This window comes from Somniosus microcephalus, chromosome 16, assembly GCF_052327205.1.
Source record: "Somniosus microcephalus isolate GS21.2 chromosome 16, FLI_Smic_1.0, whole genome shotgun sequence".
In the NCBI taxonomy this organism is placed as follows: Eukaryota; Metazoa; Chordata; class Chondrichthyes; order Squaliformes; family Somniosidae; genus Somniosus; species Somniosus microcephalus.
The window spans coordinates 57,161,836-57,176,871 of NC_141002.1; the positions used below are offsets into that span (position 1 = coordinate 57,161,836).

Sequence of the window (15,036 nt, forward strand, 5' to 3'; positions counted from 1 at the left end):
GGCTACCCATCTCCTGGGAAGATGGCACGGTGGCAGGTTGGGCACCTGCCCCCAGATTCTGCCATTTTCCTGACAGTCCCACCTCCCCAGGGCTGGCAAGATCGCGCCCATTATTTGTGTAATAGGCTGCAGTGAAAAACATTTGAAGTTATTCAGATGCCAAGCACTTTTCTTTTATAATATATCATAGAACAAAATTGTTCTATTAGCAAGTAAATTGGATTAATGTCTCTCACCCAGAGTGTTGCACTACCATCTCCAAGTTCCCAACCAAATCACACACCATTCTGACTTTCATCTATATCACTAGTCCTTCATCATCACCAGCTCAATATCCTGGAGCACCCTACCCAACACCTGTATGGAAGCATCAACACCACAAGGACTGCAATAGCTCCAAGGTGGCGGCTTAAAGCCATCTTCTCAGGGCAACTAGAGATGGACAATAAATAGATGAACTTGCCAGCATTACCCATGTCCCGAGAACAAATAAAAGAAACAAATCATATAATCAGGGATGAAATGTTTGCCTCCAACATTAACAAGTTGATTAGAATAAAGTGCTAAATAACCTGGGCAAAGACAAAATGTGAAGCGACCAAAAGGGAGAAAGAAGCTTGATATTTTGACTAGAAAGAATTCTTTATGTATTTGCAAGGTTTATAAAACTTTGTTCAGTTGCTCTTTCTAAAAAAAAAAAATTAGGATTCAAAATATTATAAAAAGGATATAGAGGCACTGGAGAGGCTGCAGAGAAGATTTACAAGGATGATACCAGAAATGCGAGGGTATACCTATCAGGAAAGGATGAATAGGCTGGGTCTATTTTCTCTTGAAAAAAAGGCTGAGGGGTGACTTGAGGTCGTTAAAATTATGAAAGTTTTGATAGAGTAGATAGAGAGTGTTTCCACTTGTGTGGAAGAGCATAACTAGAGGCCATCAATATAAGATAGTTACCAAGAAATCAAATAGGGAATTCAGAAGAAACTTCTTTACCCAGAAAGTGGAACTCGCTACCACAGGGAGTGGTTGAAGCGAATAGTATAGATGCATTTAAGAGGAGGCTAGATAAGCATATGAGGGAGAAGGGAATAGAGGGTTATGCTGATAGAGATAGTTGAGGAAAGACGGGAGGCAGCTTGTGTGGAGCATAAACGCCGGCATGGACTGGTTAGGCCGAATGGCCTGTTTCGGTGCCATGTATCTTATGTAATCCTATGTAAAATGCTGTAGAAACTACATATAGTTAGGGTATCAGAAATGACTATTACCTGTATTTCACTGGATGAAGCAGCTATGGCAACCCCTTCCAATATTAGAGGCTGAATTAATCCAGAATACAGGGTTTGATTACGAACATGTGATAAAAGTTTGTTCTCCAATAAATTATTGAAATTTAATGTAAGGTTCACCTGATTACTCATTTACTTAAGACAGTGAGTAGCTGAGTCATTGAGACCAGTAAGATCCTAGTTTTGAGCTCTAATCAGTTCTAAGCTACCTGCTCTCAGCCAAAGAGAATGTATGGGAGCCATAATTGGCCCTTGTTGGGGGAGGGATTTCCTGTTCATAATCCTCATCCAGCAGTTCCTATTGCAAATATATCCGTGTTGTCAGAATGAGGATGGAATCAGGTTAGACTGCAATACTCATTGGGGGAGAAATTGAGCTCTGTAGCACCCGTTTTTTAGGCGCTACGCAGCGTCAGAGATGCAAGCACACACTTCCGACAGGAAGTGCGCTAAACACTAACTTGGTAAAGGGGTTTGCGCGCGTGCACCTAACGACCGCCAGCAGCATGCAGATCAGGTAGATCGTGACGTCCATGTGCAATGCTAATTTGATGCTAGCACTGCCATTTTCAAACGCCAGGCTCCAGCCTACGCCCGGTCTTAACCTCGCACAGCTGAGCACTATGTTAAATGGCATAAAGGATCCCTACCAACGCTACTTAAAGGGATCATGAATTAATTACAGGTTAGTTGCTGGATTATTTCTTCTGGTTGCTGGTGCAATTTTGGAACTTTCCTATAGTTGCCTAAAGTTTTAATAGTCTGCAGGGAGTGGTCTGGCTGGTGCTGAAGTACTTTTTTGTTCATTTAAAAGCTTGTAGCTGGAACAAGTTGCTTCCAGACATGAAAGCTAAAGCAAATTACTGTGGATGCTCGAAATCTGACATAAAAACAGAAAATGCTGGGAATACTCAGCAGGTCAGGCAGCAGTAAGCGGGGTGGGAGGAAGTGTAGTCCAGGTAGCTGTGGGAGTCAGTGGGCTTATAGTGGATGTTTGTCGATAGCAATTTCCACCCTTCCTTCACCTTCACATGGTCCATCTCCGACTCTTCCCTTCCCTTCCTCGACATCTGTCTCCCCATTTCTGGGGATAGTCTATCGATAAACATTCACTATAAGTCCACTGACTCCCACAGTTACCGAGACTACACTTCCTCCCACTCCGCTTAGTATAATGACTCTATTCCATTCTCGCTGTTTCTCTGTCACCATCGCATTTGTTCGGACGATGCCACCTTTCATACTAGTGCTTCCGATATATCTTCCTTTTTCCTCAACCGAGGATCCCCTTCTACCGTGGTTGACATGGCCCTCGACGGTGTCCGTTCCATTCACCTCCCTCCCAGAACCACGACAGGGTTCCCCTTGTCCTCACCTTTCACCCCACCAGCCTCCACATTGTAAGGATCATCCTCCACCATTTCTGCCACCTCCAGCGTGATCCCACCACCAAACACATCTTCGCATCCCCTTTTCAGCATTCCAAAGGGACCGCTCCCTCTGACAACCTGGTCCACTCCTCAGTCACACCCAGCACCCCCTTCCCTTCCCATGGCACCTTCCCATGCAAGCGCAAGAGATGCAACATCTGCCCTTTTACCTCCTCCCTTCCCACCGTCCTGAGCTCCAAACACCCTTTCCAGGTGAAACAGCGATTTGCTTGTACTTCTTGCAATCTAGTATACTGTATTCGCTGCTCACGATGAGGTCTCCTCTACACTGGGGAGACCAAACGCAGATTGGGTGACCGCTTTGCGGAACACCTCCGTTCAGTCCGCAAGTGTGACCCCCGAGCTTCCGGTCGCCTGTCACTTTAATTCTCCGCTCCAATCCCATTCTGACCTTGGCCTCTTACACTGTTCCAACGAAGCTCAACGTAAACTCTAAGAACAGCACTGCATCTTTCGATTAGGCATTTACAACCTTCTGGACTCAACATCGAGTTCAACAATTTCAGACCATAACCTCGGCCCTTATTTTTTCATATGGCAGCTGTTGGTGATTCTGCGGTTCCCATTTACTCCTCTTCTAGACCCATCTTTTGTTTCTTTACCTGTCCCATTACCATCTCCTTTTGCTTTGTACAATCATACCATTTGTCATTTAATCACTCCTGCCTTCCACCCTATCACAGACCTTGCCTTTTGTTCTTTCCTCCCCTCCCCCCTTTCCCTGCTCCTGCATTTGCATTTACTTAAAATCTGTTACATCTCTAACTTTTTCCAGTTCTGACGAAAGGTCATTGACCTGAAACGTTAACACTGTTTCTGACCTTTGAGTATTTCCAGCATATTCTGTTTTTATGCTTCCAGATATGGGTGGCCTGGTAGGCCTTCCTCTTGGATTTGAGTATGACTGGGAGAATGAAAAGAGGCCATGCAGCTAGAAGAGGGTGGAGGAGCAGGTGGAGAAAGGCTGTCAGCAAGACGCCATATTAGTAAAGGGTTTTGAGAGAGCAATTCTCTTACCTCAACTTTAGTGATGATCAATGCTGGAGATTGTAGTGTATGTACTTTGAAGAAGGAACTATATTCTGCAGCCCCTGTATACTGCAGTACCAGTAGTGACCACCCCGGTATATAAGCCTGTGAAGTAACTTTGTATAGTAGTTCCAGTTTTGTCTCCATTCAGTAAACACCTGTTATAACCAACTCCTGCAGTCTGTGTCTCAATTACACACGGACGTTACAGAGATGTCTTTGATTCACTAAAGAGGTCGTGTCAGAAATCTGCCAACTGCTGCGACCACAACTGCAAACTCAAAGAAGGGTAAAGACAGCACTGCCTTTGGCTGGAAAGGCGATGGTGGCTCTTCACTTTTATGCATCTGGCTCCTTCTAGGCTGCTGTTGTAGATATAAGCAACATCTCGCAGTTTGCAACACACTGCTGCATAAGGGAGGTCACTGAAGCTCTCTGTACACAGAGAGACAGCTTTATCTCATTCCCCCTAGGAAGAGACAAGCAGGTGGAGCCAGCAGGAGGGTTTGCACAGATTGCAGCCTTCCCCATGGTGCAGGGTGCCATTGACTACACGCACATTGCCTTGCGTGCGCCTCATGTGCACTCTGCCATTTTCATGAACAGAAAGGGGTTCCACGCCCTCAATCGTAGAAATTTACAGCACAGGAGGAGGCCATTCGGCCCATCTTGTCCACACAGGCCGACAAAGTGCTATCCACCCTAATCCCACTTTCCAGCACTTGGTCCATAGCCTTGTAGGATATGGCACTTCAAGTGAATATCCAAGTACTTTTTAAATGTGATAAGGATCTCTGCCTCTCCCACCCTTTCAGGCAGTGAGTTCCAACCCCCCACCGCCATCTGGGTGAAAAGATTTCTCCTCAAATCCCCTCTCCAACCTCTGACCAATTACTTTAAATCTGTGCCCCCTAGTTATTATGCCCCCTAGTTATTGACCATTCTGCTAAGGGAAATAAGTCCTTCCTATCCACTCTATCTAGGCCCCTCATGATTATATACACCTCAATTAGGTCTCCCCTCAGCCTCCTCTGTTCCAAAGAAAACAACCCTAGCCTATCCAATCTTTCCTCATAGCTAAAATTCCCCAGCCCAGGGAACATCCTCGTAAATCTCCTCTGCACCCCTTCTAGTGCAATCACATCCTTCCTGTAGTGTGGTGACCAGAACTGCATGCAATATTCTAGCTGTGGCCTAACTAGTGTTTTATACAGTTCAAGCATAACCCCCCGCTCTTATATTCTATGCCTCGGCTAATAAAGGCAAGTATCCCATATGCCTTCCTAACCACATTATCTACCTGTCCTACCATTTATCGTGTATTTCCTTGCCTTGTTAGCCCTCCCCAAATGCATTACCTCACACTGCTCCAGATTGAATTACATTTGCCACTGTTCTGCCCACCTGACCAGTCCATTGATATCTTCCTGCAGTCTGCAACCTTCTTCATTATCAACCACACGGCCAATTTTTGTATCATCTGCAAACTTCTTAATCATACTTCCTACATTCAAGTCCAAATCATTGATATATACCACAAAAAGCAGAGGACCCAGTACTGAGCCCTGCGGAACCCCACTGGAAATAGCCTTCCAGTCACAAAAACACCCTTCAACCATTACCCTTAGTTTCCTGCCTCTGAGCCAATTTTCAATCCAACTTGCCACTTTGCCTTGGACCCCATGGGCTTTTACTTCCGTGACCAGTCTGTCATGCGGGACCTTATCAAAAGCTTTGCTAAAATCCATATAGACTACATCAAACACACTACCCTCATCCATCCTCCTTGGTGCCTCCTCAAAAAATTCAATCAAATTCAATGTGCAGCTGGTGTGCAACCACAGGCAGCGCATCATGAAGATGAATGCCCGTTATTCTGGTAGTAGTCACGATTCCTTCATTCTGTGCAGTCCTTTGTACCACTTATATCTGGACCACCATGGCAAGTCAAAGGCTGGTTACTGGGCGACAAGGGTTAGCCACTCATGACATGGCTCACAACTCTGGTCCAGAACCCACGCACACGTGCACAGCTGGCATACAATGAGAGCCATGCTGCCACAAAGAGTATTATAGGGCACACCATTAGCATCCTCAAGCAATGCTTTGCTGCCTGGACCACTCTGGAGGGCCCTGCAGTACTCAACTGAGCAGGCATCAAGATTTGGGTAGTATGCTGCACAGCCTGCACATTATGAAGGAACAGCCTTTGTAGCCCACCTATCAGGTGAGAAGCTGAGGAACAGGAGGAAGAGGAGGAGGAGGAGGAGGAGGAACTGGAGGAAGAGGAAAGGAGGCTACAACATAGACAGCCCCTTTCTGCCCGGGCTCTATGTGATGAAATAATTCATGAGCGACGCCAGTAACCTCAACCACAACTCCCCATTCACCAACAGTCCCACACTCCTTATCTTTTCTCTATCACTGACCATCGCCTCGTCCTCTTTCTGACAACACAAAAATAAAACCACTAGAAAATGCACATTCCAATCCAAATTTATGGATTCAATTATGACATAATGCATACAAAAATAAACTAATCACCCTTGTGCATTCCTTCAGTACCTGTCTTCCATGTGCCTTTGCCTCTCCTAGTGTTTCTACAAGATAATGCTCCAGTGACTGCAGCTGGGTGGTGGAAGGTTGCTGACCTCCAATTGAGGAGACTGCAGATGGCCTTGTAGGGTGACCTCGAGCAGCTCTAGGCCTAGAAGCCCTGGCTTCAGACTGCACCAATTTGGCTTGGGCTGCAGCAGTCTCGGCTGGCTGGCTGACCGGCAACAGCAAGGGCAATGCCGGAGTGGCAACGGTGAGAGCAGGAATGCTGTCATCCTGAGAGAGGAAAGCAGGTTTGTGCTACATGGAGCCACTGCCACTTTCCCGGGGCGGCGCCTCAGCAATCCTACTTATCTGTTGGACAACAGATTGATGGACTGCTGTGATGTCTTGGAAGCCCCTTTGAACAGTGGTATCCAGAGCCATGATGGCAGTAGTCTGAGCTTTCACTGCAGCACTCCGACCTCTGATGGAAGTGGTTTGTGCTGCAATGGAAGCTGCAACATTGGCCATCAGACACTGCATCATGGCGGGTTCCACAGGTGTACTGATGAAGATGACCACCTGTTCCATGTTGGAAAGGATGGGCTTCAAGCTCTGCACAAAGCCCTGTGCCAAGTTAGTGCTGGGTTCCTCCATGCTCCTTGACATTGAGCATAGACTTTCTGGCAGGCTTTCCAGTAAACCAAGCATTTGGTTATGTACACCAATCAGCCTTCTATAGCCTGGCACATCAAAGTCCTTATCCGAGTCCTCTGCAGCAGAACTATTGTGCAACTTCACCCTCTGGTGAGCTGGCACCCACGCTATCCTTTCCCCCACCCTGGCTCCTGTGTACTTGTGCTTGGTGTCTCGCCACGTGCAGACCCCTCCTCTATCCTAGCCTCTAAAATACGTGCAGTGTCAGTCTCTGAGCTGGTGGCTGGGTGTGTAAGAACAGGTGATGGTGTGTCTTCACCGTCACTATCTTCTTCCTCTTCCTCCACTGACTGGGAAGGCTTCAGTTCTTGGGTATCTGAATTGAAAAAGGGACAAGGGTCGTGTTGTGCTGAGGGGAAAGGAGAAAGTAAGAAGTGCGTGTTTACACCATCTGTAGCTTCAAAGTCAGAAGAGATTGAGGGATGAAGGAAGAGGTGCAGGCTGCCTTTAAGTAGCGCTAGTCACTCGCAATATCAGGCCCCCTGCTGATGTGTGCAGTCAATGAACAGCGCGGGTAGTGCTGACTGCATGCAGCAATCATGTAAAACAGCAGGCAGCACGAATTTACGTTTTGGAAGAGAAGGGGAAGAGAGAAAATTGGTGGAATAAAGGAAGGAAAATAAATTAGAATAATAGGATTGCTTGCCCATTTAAAGAAAATGTATCAGTGCAGATAGATTTTAATCCACTGTGAATCAGTTAGTTCCTGAGTACATGCACTAATTAAAAAATGCCCACTGTTGCATTGTATTGAAGATTAATTAAATCATGTTATTTATTACAAATTAGATAATGTTACTGATCAAAAATATATTTAAAGAAAAAGTGAAACCTAATGTTCCTACATTTGCCAACATAAGAACAATTAATGCATTTTCAAGTAATTGGTTGTAGGTTAAGTGCTTTGGGATGTTTTTGAGAGATGTAATGCATGTAAATGCAAGTCTTTCTTGGTACTATGCCTGATAGTTGTGCACGGGTGACTTTGAAAATAAAAGTATTATTCGGTATTGCAGGCAAGGATCTGAGTGACAAAATGGCCATCAAATTATTTTAACACTGGTTATTAATGAACATAACACCCCTGGTCAGTTTCCTGCTCAAAATTGGTGGGAAGCAGCATCTGATGAGCAGTAGGGCAATGTTGGGAGCAGAAAGATGCCATTGAGGAACAAAGGAGTGGTCCCCGGCACTCAGGTAAGTTGCACGGAGAGGATTTTGGGAGGGCCTCAAGATTGGGGGCAGGAGCCCAGGCCAGGAGAGGCTTAAACTTTTTTTTTTTTTTTTTTTTAAATGGGGCCAGGGGGAGCACTCCTGCTCCTCCTAGCCTCACAAGGAAAGCTAATAAAAAATTAAGAGAACTTTTTAGGCCTCTTCTGGCCACATCTCCTCTTCCTGCTATGTGGCCCTGGTGGGAAAGTCACAACCTCTTAACTACTCAGGCCCACAGTTAGAATATCTGAATACTTAAAGATAGATTCCGCTGGTGCCTCTCTTGGTTGCTCAGAAGAGCGGCATACCTGACGATGAATGAAAACAACAGATCCTAAAAGTCTCCAAGTGCCACCTTGCCGGTCCACATGCAGCATCCGTAAGATCTGAAGGAAACGAATGCCCCTGAAAAGACAAAATAGGAACAATTACATTAAAAAACGAAACACTTAAAAATGTTGTACTTTAGTAAATAGTTTAATTAAACTTCTGATTTAAAAAAATTATGTCCTTCATCTCAAAGTCCATTCCAATTTAGTTGTTACTTTCTAATATTTTACTGTTTCATTAATATTGGTGAGATATTCCAGTTAGCATCAGACTCAGCCTCTTCAAACATTTATAGTATGAAAAAGAAATGCAAAATGGTACAGCATTCCAAAAAGAATCTTGACTATAGTACCCTCATACAATGTGATTCACACTTTCTAGCCTCTACTTCAATTCCTTAATTCTTTACAAACTCAAATTATGAAATTTGCCTTTTCCTATCATGTTGCATACTAGTTCTTCCCCCTAAATGCTCCTACAGAAAAAACTTATTGAAATATTTTTTAACATACACTCTATTTGAAAGTGCATTACAAACACAAGGTAACAAAGGGTGCATAAAATTACTGTCTTCAGGAAATAATTTCTACCTAAATTCCTTTGCTAGACATTTTCTTCCATGTCATATTACAGTATCCTATGTCCAAAATACAATTTTTAAAAAAAAAGCCATTTAATTTTGACCATTCAAGTTTTCCAACATTTGCATCTTAATTCCTTCCCCATCTCAAATTTGCAATTGTGTTTCTATCCTCAATGCACCCGATTCCATTTTGGTGAGAGATGAAACCAAATGCTAAAATGGCTCTCAGTACTTTAAAACTCAGGGAAGCAAAAAACTGAGAGTTCATTGCTATCAATAGATTATGGGCGTGTATGATTACTGCTTATTTTGTATTTGTTCCCCCTAAATCCAAAGCATTAGCTCTGACAAGCAAGGAAATATTTTGAGGCCGGGAACTGTGCATCCATCCTAGATTTTATAAAGGTTGTCATCCAGTCTAAAAGTAGTCTACATTTGCATGCAATAACAACCATTTATTAAAGTTGAATTAGTTACTAAGGAGTACTCAACACTCTCCCTTCCACATCCCTCCTCCCTTCCTAGCCAGTTTTATTCTCACCTGTGTCAGAATTTTACATCAGTAAATCTGCCATTGCTGGAGGAAAAGAAGTTTTATAAGTGCAACAAAAAATGAATCCTTAGATTTTTTCTTTATCTCCTAATGCCATTCAATTTTCAGTCTTTGATGTCTGTTGCCTTCCAATCCTTTTTTCCCCATTAAAGGATTTTTTAAAAATTGTCTTAAATGTTCTTTCTTCCAGTAACCGCAGATTGGTTATTAATGGAGGATAAACTTTTAAAATATTACTGCTTAAAACTTTCTTCCCCAACAGTCACTCACTTAAGTGGAAATGGGGTTAAAATTTAATTTAAAAAAATAATGCTAGTTGATAGCAATGCATTGCTATCAAACATATATATAGGCTCTTATCCTTCTCCAGTGCTGCTAGTGGATGATATTACATACTTTAGCACAGCAAAAACAGTAAGTTAAAACTCTGCAGCAGCAGAATGGGACAGAAGAAACAGTGTAAGGAAAAAATATAAGCTGGTATTTTTTGGATGTGAAACTCTTTTGCAATTCTAAGTCAACCTATAGTAACTAGTGCTGCACACGAAGAACACGCATACAGAAAAAGGGCAAACTGAGCAAGTTTCTACTTGCAGAAAATCACGAATGATCAAAAATGGCTGAATTTACAAAATTTCACAAAAAGAGAATTGGAAATAAATAAGGGGAAGTTGTTAAGGACTAGAAAGTTGCACTAGAGCATTCCATCCATATTAACCACTGATATTAACATTGCCTCAGACTGTCCCTATTCTAATTAAGCAGTGAGGAATATTGAGAAATACATTCAACAGCAACTTGATCAGCAGATGCTGTAAAATAATGCATATCTCCAAATTCTATGCCATTGGATCCTAGTGAAACAATGTTCTCAAAAATAAATCAAAATATTTAATGATAAATCATATTCAAAATTAGGCTGCAAATGCAGTATTATATTTAAGCATATCAAAGATTTTACAATGTTGACCAACATTGATATGGATCTCACCATAATCTATTGCAAGTTTTACAACAGCTCTCAGCCAATCAGAACTCTGCTCTGCAGCTACTGAATCCCATAATCTAATTGGACCAATGGACAGAAATTATTTGTTGTCCCAGTTCAGTTTAATTTATAAAACTGTAGAGAAATACCTGATGGCAGATGTGGCAAACACCTGGCCATTTGATCCGACACTGAGCACTATAATGGATGCAATCACAACGATCAGATCTGCAAATCAAAATCAGACATGCCAATTAGTTCCAAATATAACAAAGAAATTATTTTAATCTTTTCAAGATAATGTCCCAAAAATTCATTACATTGGTAGTAAACATTCAAAAACTACACTTGGAACAGCAAATTCAAGACTATTGTAAACTTTAGTTTCTACCTCATTTCAATCTCAATGAAAATTACAACTTATGAATAGTAAAAACATGCCCAGAACTTCATCCAAGTTATACTTTTTCCCCCACATCAGTTGAAAAAGTAATCAAGGGATCTGCTCCCACGTTCTTCTGTGACTCAGGAGTGGCCCGGGTTGACGCTCTTCCTGATTTTCTCTCTTCCTCTGTTCACCAAGATGATGTTACTGTAAGAGCACTTAGTGTATTCAAAACTTTATTCTATATGTCATTCAACTATTCCATATCCATCCCTGAACCAAATTTTTATAATGCAATAATAAATCTAGACTGTGTTGGTTTTTTGAAAATATTTTGGTAATTGTCACAAAGTCAGATACTTATCGAGAACCTCAGGATGTTTTGCTTGACAGTTACCTCAAGAAAGCATAGTTGGCAATGATTTAAACATAGGTGGTTAAAGTTAAGATATTTGAGAGAAACTCCATTAAATCCTCACCTATAATTGAAATAGGTTTTCTGGCAAATCGAATTCTTCCTTTAACACCAACATATTTACTTCTGCAGCCTGCCGACCACAGCCGTACCATATATTCAACACCGAAAAAAACCACTAATACAATTTCCTAAGTAGAGAAAGAAAGAACTGTTGAGAGTGGATTAATTTTTGTGCACTGAAAGCAATGACTGCTTATGGTATTAATGGACAAACGCTTAAAATATTCTCAGGACATTGTAACAGAGATATTAACCATTTACGACTTCAAATTGCCAACAGAGGAGTGTCATGAGAATAAATTACTCCACTAATATTGCCAAGAGCAATTTCAATGTTTAATTCTAGGGGTAACATTTATGCAGTTCCACATTCCAATGTGTGCAATGGTGTACCATTTTGGGTGATTCATTCTATTTAAAGCACACACCAAGGAAGAAATTTCTATTTTCTTTTCATTCTGCTGATCCTTTAATCTTCTGTTTGCTTTTCATATTCATCAGTCTTTACTTTCCTTCGAATCCACTTATATCTTACATGTGTGTTAAATATCCTTTTGTGATACTCCCTTTTTTGGTTCAATCACACTTTCAATTTGTTCAGCACTTTCACTTAATTATCATAGGGGGAGAAATTCAGTATAGCCCTGTTTGGGGCGCCATTAGCGGCCGTGCGCAAAGTTTAGCGCCTGGCGCTAATTATCGCCTCCGACGGCAAACTTGGCTTTTATCGGCCCTGGAGGTGATTGGAGCGCTAAATCAGGCGCTACACACCTCTCTTAAGGCGCTAAGGCCAAGGAACGAGGCGCTACCTCACAGCGCTGGCGAAGCTCATGTGATGTCAGTCAGCAATGGAACACAGATACACTGGCACCGTCCAATTCTTAAAGGGGAGTTCTGACGAATGGTCATCGACCTGAAACGTTAACTCTGTTTCTCTCTTCACAGATGCTGCTTGACCTGCTGAGTTTCTCCTGCATTTTCTGTTTTTATCTTAAAGGGGAGGGTTGATCTTGTTCTCCATCCACATCCTGCTCATTGCAGCCTTGAATCTCGGCCTGAATCTCAGTCTGGAGAGACCTGTACATCAAATCTGCTGGAAAGAACAATGGCGAGAACCAGGGAAAGAGCTCAGAGTGCAGCCCCCATAGTCTCTTTTAAATTGATACAAGGAAGGGCAAATCAAAACCAACCTTCAAAGTGCTGCTCAGTACCCAAAACCCCTTCACACAGTGTTGAATCTCTCCAGAAGTGTCTCTCTCTCTCTCCCTCTCAGAATGCGTGGTGCAAAAATGTCACCAACAAAAAAAGGTAGGAAGTAGTCACCTTTAAATAGCGCTCCCCCTAGTCCCTTTCTGACAGCAAAACGCTCCCCGCAACCTGTCGTTGCTAGCGGCAGGCGGTAAGGCAGGGGGCGCCACTCAATTTCAGGTCTGGGGCGCTAACGGGGCGTTGTGCAGTCGACTGACGTCACAATCTGCCGGCGCAGGAGATCGTGGCGGGTTTAGCGCCGCCGCAAAATGGCTAGTTAATTTCACGAGCGGCGCAAACATTGCTGCGCCCGGGCGCTAGTTGCTTTGCGCCCCATTAGCGCCCTCTTAAGGCGCTAACGGGAGGCGTAAACAACTGAATTTTTCCCCCCTAATCGTTAACTACTCCATTCTTTTTATTTTGCAACCTCTTTCATTCTCTTCTCTTATATTGTCTCCCTTCCTTCCACTAGCTGTGGGTGTAGAGGGCCAAAGCTCATCTTCAGTACAGGAAACTTTGTGCTATCCGCCACCGACAGAACCGACGGGACCGAGCTGTTGCCGTCCCATCAAAACTGCCGGACAAACCAGCGCTAATGTTAAAATATACGGAAGCTTTTGAGCTCCGTATCTAGCAACAAACCCTGTGCTTCTAAACAGTCGGCCATAGCTTGCAAGCGTCTCTGTAGCTAAGCAACAGCTTTAGCTAGACCTTGCAGAGCCTGACTAGTGAAAAAAAAAGCAACGAAAAGAAAAAAAACTTACTGAACCGACTCCTGAATTTTGCCGGTGGCTCGAGCATTCTGGACAGTTAACCTCTGGATAAACCAAAGTTTCCTGTACTCATTAATATGTTTAAAGTTAATGGCACTAACTATAAAATATGTAAATTTTGATTCCACACTTGCATTCATAAAAATTACCAGTACTTAAGCCACATCTCTGTCGATCTAGGCTAGCTGAATTTTACTAGATATATTCTAGTATTTGGTGTACAAAATAAGAAATCTCTGTTCTAATCCCTGGATCTCACTATCACTTATATCTAGATATAAGAACATAAGAACTAGGAGCAGGAATAGGCATTTGGCCCCTCGAGCCTGCTCCGCCATTCGATAAGATCATGACTGATCTGGTCTTGGCCTCAACTCCACTTTCCTGCCTGCTCCCCATAACCCTCGACTCCCTTATCGTTCAAAATCTGTCCAGCTCCACCTTAAATATATTCAATGACCCAGAGGTAGAGAATTCCAAAGATTCACGACCCTCTGAGAGAAGAATATATATATTCACAATATATATTAATGATCTAGACAAGGGAACTAGATGTAATATCTCCAAGTTTGCAGATGACAAAAAGCTGGGTGGGCGTGAGGAGGATGCAGAGAAACTCCAGGATGATTTGGACAGGTTGGGTGATTGGCCAAAAGCATGGCAGATGCAATATAACGTGGATAAATGTGAGGTTATCCACTTTGGTGGCAAAAACAGGAAGGCAGATTATTATCTGAATGGCAATAGATTGGGAGAAGGGGAAGTGCAACGAGACCTGGGTGTCCTTGTGCACCAGTCGCTGAAGGTAAGCATGCAGGTGCAACAGGCGGTTAAGGCGGCAAATGGTATGTTGGCCTTCGTAGCGAGAGGGTTTGAGTACAGGAACAAGGATGTCTTGCTGCAGTTGTACAGGGCCTTGGTGAGACCACATCTTGAGTATTGTGTGCAGTTTTGGTCGCCTTATCTGAGGAAGGATGTTCTTGCCATGGAAGGAGTTCAGCGAAGATTCACCAGGCTGATACCTGGGATGGCAGGAATGACATATGAGGAGAGATTGGGTCGATTGGACTTATACTCGCTGGAGTTTAGAAGAATGAGAGAGGATCTCATTGAAACTTATAAAATTCTGACAGGACTGGACAGACTAGATGCAGGAAGGATGTTCCCGATGGTCGGGGAGTCCAGAACCAGGGGTCACAGTCTAAGGATAAGGGGTAAGCCATTTAGGATAGAAATGAGGAGGAATTTCTTCACCCAGAGAGTGGTGAACCTGTGGAATTCTCTACCACAGAAGGCAGTAGAGGCCAATTCATTAAATATATTCAAGAAGGAGTTGGATATATTTCTGAAGGCTAAAGGGATCAAGGGGTATGGGGAGAAAGCAGGGCCAGGGTACTGAATTTGGATGATCAGCCATGATCACATTGAACGGCGGAGCAGGCTCGAGGGGCCAAATGGC

The 15,036-nt window shown here is 43.2% G+C and overlaps 1 protein-coding gene and 1 pseudogene across 3 annotated transcripts in view; both read right to left on the bottom strand.

The window, feature by feature from the left end:
* The window catches only part of LOC147106202 (potassium voltage-gated channel subfamily KQT member 1-like), a 289,282-nt gene that overhangs the window by 126,449 nt on the left and 147,797 nt on the right, over positions 1–15,036 (bottom strand). For all 3 annotated transcript variants that reach the window (XM_086009091.1, XM_086009089.1, XM_086009090.1), the window contains 3 exons: positions 11,558–11,684; positions 10,843–10,921; positions 8,548–8,644 (listed from right to left, as the gene is read on the bottom strand). In XM_086009091.1, coding sequence (XP_085865217.1) covers positions 8,548–8,644; positions 10,843–10,921; positions 11,558–11,648 — 267 coding nt within the window. In that variant the 5' untranslated portion in view covers positions 11,649–11,684. The remainder of the gene's footprint in view (positions 1–8,547; positions 8,645–10,842; positions 10,922–11,557; positions 11,685–15,036) is intronic.
* LOC147106203 (uncharacterized) lies at positions 6,309–7,568 on the bottom strand (annotated as a pseudogene).